The sequence below is a fragment of the Diaphorina citri genome, unplaced genomic scaffold (assembly GCF_000475195.1).
Source record: "Diaphorina citri unplaced genomic scaffold, Diaci psyllid genome assembly version 1.1 scaffold1, whole genome shotgun sequence".
Lineage (NCBI taxonomy): Eukaryota > Metazoa > Arthropoda > Insecta > Hemiptera > Psyllidae > Diaphorina > Diaphorina citri.
This window is the reverse complement of record NW_007377440.1, coordinates 806,270-818,511: the sequence shown is the minus strand read 5'-3', so window position 1 is coordinate 818,511 and position 12,242 is coordinate 806,270. Positions and strand designations below refer to the sequence as shown.

Here is a 12,242-nt window from a genome sequence, read left to right as displayed (position 1 = left end):
TTTTTTATCAGTGTTAAAAAAAAAAAAAAAAAAAAAAAAAAAAAAAAAAAAAACCTAATGCCTACCATTGTTTCACTCCCGGTTCTTCCCCCATTTATTTTATTTATTTATTAATATTGCTACATTAAAGTAAATAACATTTACGAGCTAAACCCTTTTATTATTCCAAACTAGAAAAAAAAATGCAAAGTTATTACTCTCTCTCCCTCTATTTGTATCAAGGAGATTGGAGAGGCTCGTTCAATCATTCCTAGAGCGCCAATCGTTCCTAGAACGAACTCTATCAGTGTGGTTTTGGCTATGTAGGCACTGAGTTAGACTAGGCCTGATTTGATTTTTTTTCCACAGTCCTAGCAAGCCTTCTTCTTCTTCTTCTTCTTCTTCCTCCTAGCCTTTCTCTACTTAAAGGTCCTACCCGGTACATAACCACAACCAGTAGGATAAAGTCCGCCCAGAACGGTAATCGAACCAGCAACCTAGGCCTTACAAGGCAGGCTGGAAACAGCCACTTATTGGCACAAACATAGTACACTGAGGAGGGAAAAAATGAGCCAAATTTTAATGCGCTTTGACCGGCAAAGGAGGTACTTGGTAACGTTATGATACCCAGAAATGTTTATTTACAGTCTAAGGCTCTAAGGACTGTCAAAATAGGACATGTAGTCCGTTTATATTAGGAAGATTCAAGGGGGGGGGGGAGGGTTAAACAAGGTTAAATTAGAAAGCAAAAGACGATTGCACTTTCGTCTGATATGCCTACCTGATTATTTTACTTTTATTTTCAGTTTTTTTTTCAGGCTTTTTTTCCGTGCAATCTTTTGCACTTTTTTAAACGAATTTACCTCCTCCCCTCGAGCCTTGTTTTACGGTCTTAACTTAATCAACATTGCCAGACGGCAGCAGAGCTTGGAGAGAGAGAGAGAGTAGAGGCAGAATCAATATCCTCAAAAAGGCGAATCAGTGTTAAAATTCCAGACGGGAAAAAATGACCTAGCAAACTAGAAAAAAAACCTTTAGGTAATAGATATACTAAAGCACCATAGAACGTCCACTTTGTAAGCGCTAGATCGCGGGTTTGGTTCACGCCCGGGGCGGATTTTCTCCTAAACGGATAAGGTTCGTTCTCGGAACGACTGGCTTTCTCCTGTCCTGTTTTCTTTTCTCTTCTCTTTCGGGACGATAGGACCTTAGAAATAACAGTTCCCTCTATCAAACATCTTAAAGAAAAGATCTCTCTTCAGGTACCTACCTACCTTATTTTCCATCTATAATGGAGAAAACAGACAGACAAAAGGAAAAATCATAGAGTTAAGGAAGAGGAAAGAACATCAACTTTGTCAACCTCCTCATTTTGTTTACATCGATGAAAGGAGCTCATGATAGCTTGTTATTTACGCAATCTTTAAGGAAAAAATAGACCTAGCAAACTAGAAAAAAACCTTTAGGTAATAGATATACTAAAGCACCATAGAACGTCCACTTTGTAAGCGCTAGGTCGCGGGTTTGGTTCAAGCCCGTGGCGGATTTTCTCCTAAACAGATAAGGTTCGTTCTCGGAATGGCTGGCTTTCTCCTATCCTGTTTTCTTTTCTCTTCTCTTTCGGGACGATAAGACCTTAGAAATAACAATTCCCTCTATCAAACATCTTAAAGGAAAGATCTCTCTTCAGGTACCTTATTTTCCATCTATAGGTAATGGAGAAAACAGACACACAAAAGGAAAAATCATAGAGTTAAGGAAGAGGAAAGAACATCAACTTTGTCAACCTCCTCATTTTGTTTACATCGATGAAGGGAGCTCATGATAGCTTGTTATTTACGCAATCTTAAAAAAAAGTCAAGAAGTGTAATATTATTTCAAAAATGACAAGCTGTTATTTTTTTCGCTGTAATTGGGTAGATCGAAACGATATTTTTGGGGGTTCCCCCGGAATTCACATTTAATATGTATGATGATTTTGTTCAATTTTTTCCCCTGCTTAAAAAAAATGGAATAAAGAAATAACAGCTAACCCTTACTTGTCCAAAAAATCCAAAAATGTTACCTTATACTGTCTTGAACTTTTTTCCTGCTTTGTGAGAGGCAGTCTTTTAACCGTTACATATACTGTCAAATCGGCCTTTTACGAGTCATTTATGACCTTTATCCCGTATTTTACAGCTAAAATTTCAAATTGTTCCTCCATTGTCTTCTTACCTTTGGGCCTCTGATCAATCGCCTGTTCTAATCTGTAAAACTGATGACAGTCTGTGACTTTCATTCCAGACCTCGAGAGGTGGAATAAATCCCGATTCGGCCTAACAGGTTTGAACGTTGGCAGGTTATTAGAAATCCAGTTGTGCTCTTTTTAGAAATCCAGAGCTTGTATTCAATTCGAAGAGCGTCTGTCCATAAAATAAATGTCCCAAATGGGTTAATCGAAGAAAAAAAAAAAAGTTAAATTAATACAGGAAACTTTTTAATAAGATACTTGAACTGAAATTATATCGACGACATCAGAGATTTCAAATTATAATACCTACTTACGGGAAAATTTCGATAGTAAAAAATATTATAATGTAAAGTAACTCTATGTCGGGAAGCTCGACACTATAATATAGCATTCCAACAGCCTAAATCAGGGAAAGTAACCCAATAATAGAGTTCTTCCACCTTAAACTTGTGGCACCCTGTCACCATTTTTTTCTTTTTAAGACTCCGCTACCGTTCCCTCTGTCAAACCTCTTAGAAAAGGAAAAAGTCCTGTGTTCTGTCTTAACTTTCCAAACATCCTGTGGCATAATTTACAATTCTGGATGAACTGATATGTAGGTAATTTGATCGCAAACATAAGAAAACGAAAATGACAATGTGTATGAGTTTGCATTATTTATTTTTCTTCGAGAAAATAACAAAAAGACGGAAAAAAAAGGGGGAGAGTGGGATAATTATTAGGATGTTAATTTTCGTCTTGGGTGAGGAGAAAGCACGGTAATTATGAGGAGAGAGGAAAAGGAAAATTGGAAAATCAGTGACTTGGTTTGCAGAACATATTAGGGAAAGAGATTTTCCTACAGTGCAATCCGACTTTTAGAGGTTTGACAGAGGGAACTGTAACTGCTAAGGTCTTATCTTGACTTGGCGGGGCGGAGCGCTACCGCGCTCCTTAATTGTCCCGAAATCGAAGAGAGAAGGAAGACGGGATAGGAGAAAGCCAGCCGTTCCGAGGAAGAACATTATCTGTTTAGAATAAAATCGGCCCGGGTGGAAATCGAACTAGCGGCTTTAGAGCTTACAAGGCAGACGCTCCACCAACCAAGCTAAATAGGCTGATTATCTTTGAGTTAAATATCAATGAATTGAATACCTATGTGTCCTATGTACAAATGTACATACATATGGAGCTACATATTTTCCCATTGGTCGAAAGAAGTAAGTTTCCATTTATTTAATTTCAACGAAAGAAACAAGTTATACACCACTGCTGAATACGTAAGGTGGCAGGAGACGGAAAATTAAAGAAATCCCCAAGTTTGTTCACAAAACATCAAGTAGATAATTACCTACTAGGGAGGTAGGTAGGTAATCTTGTATTTGTACGCTGATGGGGGATAAGATTATGTATGGGTTTTCAACTTTGATAAGCTCGTCAAGAAGTGAAAAGAAAAGTTTGAACCAAATGGCAAAAGTCAGTAGGGAGGTAGGTATTAAATTTTCATATTCAAGTTTTTTTTTCAAGCCTCGAGGGCAGCTCCGCCGCTTTGTAAGCGTCAATCTAAAAGTCGGATTGCACTGTAGGAAAATCTCTTTCCCTAACATGTTTTGCAACCCAAGTCACTGATTTTACAATTTTCCTTTTCCTCTCTCCTCATAATTACCGTACTTTCTCCTCACCCAAGACGAAAATTAACATCCTAATTATCCCACTCTCCCCCTTTTTTTTCCCGTCTTTTTGTTATTTTCTCGAAGAAAAATAAATAATGCAAACTCATACACATTGTCATTTTCGTTTTCTTGCGATCAAATTACCTACATATCAGTTCATCCGGAATTATAAACACAGGATGTTTGGAAAGTTAAGACAGAACACAAGACTTTTTACTTTTCTAAGAGGTTTGACAGAGGGAACGGTATTAGCGGAGTCTTATCGTCCCAAAGGAAGTAAGTAGGACAGAAATCCTGTCACAGGATAGCAGAAAGCCAGACGTTTCGAGAACGAAACTTACGGGTTTCGAGAACGAACCTTACCTGTTTCGAAAACGAACCTTACCTGTTTCGAGAACGAATCTTACCTGTTTCGAGAACGAACCTTACCTGTTTCGAGAACGAATCTTACCTGTTTCGAGAACGAATCTTACCTGTTTCGAGAACGAACCTTACCTGTTTCGAGAACGAATCTTACCTGTTTCGAGAACGAATCTTACCTGTTTCGAGAACGAATCTTACCTGTTTCGAGAACGAATCTTACCTGTTTAGGATGAAGTTCGACCCGCGGTGGGGCCCCGGGGGCAATTGAAAGATCCGAAGACCGCCGCGCCTAATCACTAGATACGTTACTGATTTTAGTAGGTGGCTATCTACCTCTCTTCTTATTTCTGAAGAAAAAAGACACCATAAAAAATTGAAGTAATTTCTCAAATACCTACTCTTAATATGCATTTCAACATGAAGGCTGAATTTTCTTCTTTTTCCCTCAGCATATACCTATCCTTACATCCTACACCCCCTCACAATGCGATTGCATAATAAAATAAAAGTAAATTAAATAAACAGCGAAACTTTCTTTTTCTGTATTTATATTTTAAATCAAACTCTCCAAAAAAAGCCTACGGGAGCGTATGCCGTGACGTCAAAGTTCACGATTTACCGGTATTTTTTAAATCGATTTATCTCGGGATCTAGAAGTCGTAGGAAAAAAGAAAAATTCCGTTGGTCCTCATTTTTCCTGCTCTATGACTTAGAAACATCACCCAAGTAAGCGCAACTGTTCTATTTTGCGTCCTTCATATTTTGTACAAGCTTTGGGAAGGGAAAGACAGCAATGTAATAAGAAAATACCCTCCCTGTCTTTCCTTATGTAAAAACCGCGGACATAAGGAAATTTCCGAGAAAGGGGTGGAAGGAGTTCATATAAGTAAAATTACTTACATGTCTACTGAAATTTAATTGTGGTATTTCTAAAATATACTCCCTACTCCCTTGTTTTCGAAAATATTCTCTCGTTCCACCGTATGGGTATGAGACAAACATCCCTTTATAGAAAGCATGTTATGGAGATCGTATTTTACATACAGTGAAACAATAGATAATGTTCTGTCTTAATATTACCTATTTTCATAAGAAATTCTCCATTCCCTCTTTCTTGTCCTTTTCATCTTAGGTTAGGATCGATAAGTTTTAGGGGGTAAACTGGTAAAGTATATCCGGGAATTTGGCTCCAGCTCATTCCCAAGTTTTCTTCAAACTCGACGTTGCTTAACTTCAGTGATCGGACGAGAACGAGTGTATTTAACGTGATATGAACGTTCAAACTTTGGCACTGTTGGCAGTTTACCTACATTCTGTACCTATTCCCTATATCAAATGTCCATTAGTTTGGATTGTTCTGCAAACGCCACAACCTATGTAAAACCTTAGCTGTGTTTCTTCGTTCTATTCACTATCAGGACCTGAATTATCTAATCCTTCAAAGCCGCAGGCAAATTATTGGAGGTTGACATGAAAAAGAGGAAAAAAATATCAAAGAGAAAAATCCTTTCTCTGCTTTATCTTATCAAAATTCAATTTCAGCATCCATGTAAAAGGAGACATCGAAAATTGAAAATCTGATAGAAGCCTTAAAAATAACAGAATATCCACATGCTAAGGTACATATACCTACCTAGATGGTATTATCTACTTAGAGAGTAGAGACTATATTATCTACTATTTCGTTCGCGTACCTACCTACAAACATGTAAAATTCAATTATTAGTCCGTCCTTCCTTTATTATTACTAATAATAAAAGGTATAGTGGACGGACTATTGTATTCGCTTCGGTGTCGGTCTGTCTGTCCGTCTGTCTGTCCCCATAGAAGGACTTATCCAAACCTGGTCGACCTATATATCAAATTAAAGGTCTTTTTACCAGGATCACAAACTTGGACTAGAAAAGACCGTTATTATGACTACTAGACCCACCACTTACCCTCCGCCCATCAGTTCAAAGTTTCCAACTGCTAGGTCCCTCACACAGTCTGAAACTTTTCCGGCCACACACAGATCTGTCCGATAGTCGGAGTGTAGCTGGCCGCCGGCCTTTTTAAGTTACGTACATGAATGAGTAAATGAGTACTTAACTTGCTTTATGTATTTGCACAGTGTCGAAAATAGATACGATACATAAGAGATAGATGAACTACTAAAAAAGGTAGACCACAACCACATACCTGATACGTTATAAGGTATAGGATAGACCAAACACATAACAAATAGACCAAAAGTTAGTCGGAGTGCCAAATACACCCACACTACCGATATGAACTAAGAACCAATCCAAACTTTATGACATTGAACCACCACCCGACCAGTGCCATAATTGTTAAGCTACGTCCAGAATGAAACCACCTCACTTCACTGTTCAACTCTATAGTTTTAGGTCGGGAACCGCACCACGTCCTCCCCGAGCAGAGTCCGCGACACGGACGACTGTTGTTGTTGTTGGTATGGTTGTTTGTGCCGCAGTAGCATTATGTCTGCCTGTTCATGTACCTTATCAGTTGGGCAAGGGACACAATACTTCACATTTATGTAAGTCCTAGGTGAACACAAGAACCACCAGAAAGTACACAACTCCTTGAAATATTCGCAATCGAAATACGAATGCAACTTTTTTGCCGACTCTGGGCATTGATTTCAGGATTTTCTGGATATTAGGCAAGCGAACGCGTTACCACTGGACCAATCTTGCCTCCTAGATGTTTCCTTCCTTGCCCATGTGTTACCGTTTTAAGAAACGGGATTTGAGTCATTTGAGCAAGTGTGGATACAGCTTGTATTTCGCAGATTAGTATACAAAGGCGGTATGAGGTATAAGGCCATTATATTGAACTAATACTGCTTCTACCTCCCCTGTGTTCAATGTTGCCCGAGTTTAGATACGGGCCATTAACTCGCGAAATGTAATCTCAGACCTCAAGCAGGGGTGTCCAAAGCTCCCTTTCTCCCTTCAGAATGAGACATGTAATCTCAGACCTCAAGCAGGGGGGTCTCAGAACTCAAGCATAAGTTTCTCCCTTCGATGTCCAAAGTTCCCTTTCTCCCTTCAGAATGAGACATGCAATTTTCATCTGCAGAAAATCTTTGAGGTTTTCCCGTTCAGGGTCCGTCTCGTCTGTTCCTACAAGTAGCTTTATTGCTTTATATCGATGGGAATTTGAGGCCCATTGGACAAAATTGTGTAATCCTAAATGTTTGAAAATTAGATGCTGTCGTGATGGAAATATCACAACAAAATCCGACCACTGACCTATGATTGTGTGAATTTTGGCTTTACCTTTTGAGATATTTTTAACATTGGGCTTACGGCGAAAACTGGCCAAAAGCCACATGTCATAAAGTTAGGACGCATCTCTTAATACGGTCATTAAAAATTGGGTAGGAGTCCCAACACAGGCCACATTTTGAGAGCCACTGATTTCAATTTCCAACACCTCACCTTACAAAGTTATCATTTTGCCACATGCCAAATACAAAGCTTTAGCTACCAAACACTGTAGACTGTATACTGAAGTCAGTGTAGTCCCAAACCATTCATATCTACCACTCACACCATGGACTACCATAGCCATACTGACCATTTTTAACCCTCAGTAGCTGAGGTGATTTTATTTTACTCAGAGAAATCTGTCAAGGTGTGTCCAGCTGTCCAGACATAGTCGATCGTCGATCACCGTTCAGTGCCTCGACAACATAGATTAAGTGTGGACACAGCTTTACAAAGCATAATACCTCACAAATATGAAAAATCTATACGATATCAATATCAAAATTTTCCAGACAAAGTCCTGTGGGTTCTGGCATACCTAGGGTGACCATAATTTTTTTGAGAAGTGAGAACAAACAATGTAAAACATAAACTTGGCATGAATCAAAATCAAATCATGAATTATTTGTGGTAAAGCAGAGCTTTTTTTCACAACTTTTGTGGATATAACACATACACAGGAGGAGGAGGAGGAGGAGGAGGAGGAGGAGGAGGAGGAGAAGAGTTAATGGGGAGAGGGAGAGATGAGAGCGGAATTGAAGTTTTATTTAATGAACAAATTAAAAACATCAGAGTGAAAATTAAAAAAAAAGGAGAAACTAAAACAAGAAGAGAGGAAATAATAAAATGTCGAATGAAATACCGAAATGAAATGGAAAAAACCATGCAAGTTCAAGAATTTCAAATTTTGGTAGACGAGAATGCAGGAATTACCAGTCAACACCCAGCCTAAGTTGAGCCGGGAAAAGCCAGCAGTATGCGATCACCTAATATAGTCACCCATCCGGATAAAAACCACGTGCAACGTTGCTTAACTTCTGGGGAACTAGTGTATTCAACGTACCTACTATCGCTGTTCAGACCTATGTAGGTACCTACATATGTAGGTACCTGCCTATGTAGGTACCTATCTACCTACCTATTTAATAATAATAGTGCTTATTTATACTGCTCGCATAGGACTGAAAAGTCCCTTTACTCCAGCAGTAGGCTACTACTAATTGTGGTCAAATTCTCAAATTATATTGAGGATAAAATTCCATACCTCGGCTGGGATTGAACCCACACCCTCCTGTTTTTCAGGCGAGCGCCTTGACCACTACATCACCGAGGCAGGTAAAAGGAAGTTTAATGCTGTGATAACCAAAATAGCTCAATAGTTATAAGTAGAATTTTTTGGATTTTGCCTAGTTATTTTATTTTATTTTTTTTTAAAAAAAAGAGGTTTGACAGAGGGAACTGTAACTGCTATGGTCTTATCGTCCCGAAATTGAAGAGAGAAGGAAGACAGGATAGGAGAAAGCCAGCCGTTCCGAGAACGAACATTATCCCATCAGGATAAAATCCGCCCCGGGCGGGAATCGAACCCGCGGCCTAGCGCTTACAAGGCAGACGCGCTACCAACTAAGCTAACTAGGCTGGCACCTAGTTATTTGATGAACGTTTTGTAGTTTTCTTTTCCCCCTAAAATTTCAAATTCCCTAGGTCCCTAACTATCATATTCTTTAAATACTGCCAGCCTAGTTAGCTTAGTTGGTAGTGCGTCTGCCTTGTAAGCGCTAGGCCGCGGGTTCGATTCCCGCCCGGGGCGGATTTTATCCTGATGGGATAATGTTCGTTCTCGGAACAGCTGGCTTTCTCCTATCCTGTCTTCCGTCTCTCTTCGATTTCGGGACGATAAGACCATAGCAGTTACAGTTCCCTCTGTCAAACCTCTAAAAAAAAAAAAAATCTTTAAATACGAATGCTTTTTTCCTGCAAATAAATCGTAAAATTTCCTTCTCATTACATCAGAAACCTTTTTTTTAACTCAATAAATTAATTTCTTTTGCTTTTTCCTTTTTTACAAGCCTTTTTTCTTCCGCGTTTCACAGTGAGTAATTGAGAATATTATTAATATATTGCTCCCGTTGTTTCGCGAGCTTCTTCCGCGTTTCACAGTGAGGAATTGAGAATATTATTAATATATTGCTCCCGTTGTTTGCGAGCTTTTAGCTTCAAAAAAAAAAAAAAAAATCACTTTCAAGTCAAGAGGACACAAAAACAAGAGTAGTAGGTAGAGAATGAATCAGAGGACTTTCTAAATAAATCAAACACTTCTGTGCGTTTATAATACATATCGGAATTTCAACATCACAATACGATATCAATCCCCATGTTCTTCAAAAATCATCGATAAAGGAAACACAATCAATGCCCATATCCATATCTTCATGTCGCTACAGCAGTCTTTCAACCAAAGATTGAAGCGAGAACGCCCCTTTAATGGTAAGTGGTAACCTTGGTCCACCCTGTAAAATGTATGTATGTGTGTACAGACCAACTTGTTACATGATAAATATCATAGTAGCAACACCAGCAAGGATCTGAGAGTACCTAGATCACATTCAATATAATAATAGACACATCTAAGAGTACGTTACTATAAGCAGAGAGTGCTGATTCATTGAGTGATATTTAGATCATAAACTTCTCAAACTTATCATTCCAAGCACATTATGCTGATATTAGTATTAGTAGTGCCCACTATTCGAAGCAATGCTATACTGTGCTGTGCTGGTGGTGTGTGGAATTGTAAAGAACCAGTAGAGCTTTAAGGGGTTCTCAACATTGACTTAATGTCTTCGCTTCTCCTGGATTTTCTTTCCTTTTGGATTGATTCATTGACCTATCCATGTTTTACTTCTAAAACCTTTCTTGTTTTGCGATAAACCTAGAAATCAATGCTCCTCGGGAATCTGAAAGTAAATGCTCTCCAAAATGGTTGTATAAACCCTTAAAAATTCAAACATAAAAATGGGTGTAGGTACCTACTTGTATAAGTAATACCAATTTCGGAGCTTCTATGGCTATGGGTTCCGAAGACGGATTTGTTTAGCCATAAGGAAGAGAATAAGTTTGTTTTTACTCTTTTCTCTATGTATGGCTATGGCATTTCATTGAAAAGAGGTTCGTATCAATCGTTAAAGTAATAATTACCTCAAAGGTATCATTTGATGAGCTGATACTCTCCAAAGTTCCTATGACTTTAGGAACAGCTGCAGAAGAATGGAAGATGAAGTGGTCATATCAGAAACTAAGATGTATGATCCATTCTTCATATTCTGCTATATGAATGATTCTACTTGATACATTATTGTACTCTATGAATTGAATCATGATGAGTCCATGTAATGATAATGATAGCTATGTCTGTATGTGTATGAGGGAGTATAATGGTATGTATGTATGTGGATGAAAAATTGCAATAGTTGAAAGAAAATGCCTTTTTTTTTGTTGTTTGGGTCTTTCGTCCGCGTCCTCTGCATTCAGATGTGAGCTTTATAGCTGAGCTCAGCAGCTCAGTGCTCGGTTGTGAATCAGTCAGCCTAGTTAGCTTGGGAAGTAGCGTACATGCTTAAAAGTGATATAGATGGCGGGTTCAATTCCCGCCCAGGGTTAATCTTAAACAGGTAAGGTTCGTTTTCGGAACGGATTTCTTTCTCCTACCTTGTCTTCCTCTTTCTCTTCGATTTCGAGTTCCCTCTATCAAACCTCTTCTCAAAAGAGAACCTTGAATGGATTTGGACTGATTGGGAAAGCACCCGGAGGAATTCAATATTAACTTTTTTATAAAAATTATACGCTACGTAAATTATACTCCTAGCTCCTGATACTTACGTACTACCGTTATACATGAAGAGTCGAGCAGATCCCAAAGTTGGGACGATCTGGTGCATCAGTCTTGGGTGCAACGCAACACTTGCAACCAAAGATAGTACATTGACCTTGATCTTCGGTGCAACGATTACACATTGATTGGTTGCACTGGAACCAAGGAATTATCGAGTACATGCCTTTGGTCTTTGGTACAACGCAACGGTTGCAACGAATTGGTCTTTGTTGCAGCGGATGTACTTGTAACATTTGAAACGGTTTCAGCACTTGCAACCAAAGACAGTACATCGGACTCGATCTTCGGACGTCAACGGTTACAGCGTGGTTGGTTGCACTGCAACCATAGGATCTAGTGCATCGGCTTCGGTCTTTTGAACAACGGATATAACATTTGCAGCATTTCTTTAATCGATTGTTCTTAGAGAACCCCATATTCTAAGCATAGAGCCGAAAAAACTTCGAACCACCGGGAATCAAACCCGGGAATTCCGGCGTGCAAGTCTAGTGTGATATCCTCTCGGGCACAGAGGCTCTCTGTAGCAAAAGCATTAAAAATTTACTGTTGCTGTTTTATTCGTTCAATAGCGTATTTTTGGGGTACGGCACGGATGTTCCCCTATAAGTCCGCAGACTCCACGGTTTGGGTACCGCTACTACTAAACTACTCTTATCGAGTGCGATAGATAGTTTAATTATAGAGAGCGATGCTACAAATTTATAACGAGTTGCATGTTACATGTTGGTCCGTTTGGTCTAATTTGCTTTGGTTTCCATGGATATACTTACTGCCCAGGGAGTATCTAGGTTCTTATTATACTTACCTTGCTTCCTGCCATGTTATGTGATGCAAATGATGGTTCA

The 12,242-nt window shown here is 38.9% G+C and overlaps 1 protein-coding gene across 1 annotated transcript in view; it reads right to left on the bottom strand.

The window, feature by feature from the left end:
* LOC113469115 (protein prickle-like) overlaps window positions 1-12,217 on the bottom strand; it is a 23,941-nt gene extending 11,724 nt beyond the window's left edge. The window contains exons 1-3 of the mRNA XM_026826755.1: window positions 12,203-12,217; window positions 11,414-11,531; window positions 10,704-10,762 (exon numbers count right to left, since the gene is read on the bottom strand). Coding sequence (XP_026682556.1) covers window positions 10,704-10,762; window positions 11,414-11,531; window positions 12,203-12,217 — 192 coding nt within the window. The remainder of the gene's footprint in view (window positions 1-10,703; window positions 10,763-11,413; window positions 11,532-12,202) is intronic.
* Window positions 12,218-12,242: the final 25 nt, after the last annotated feature.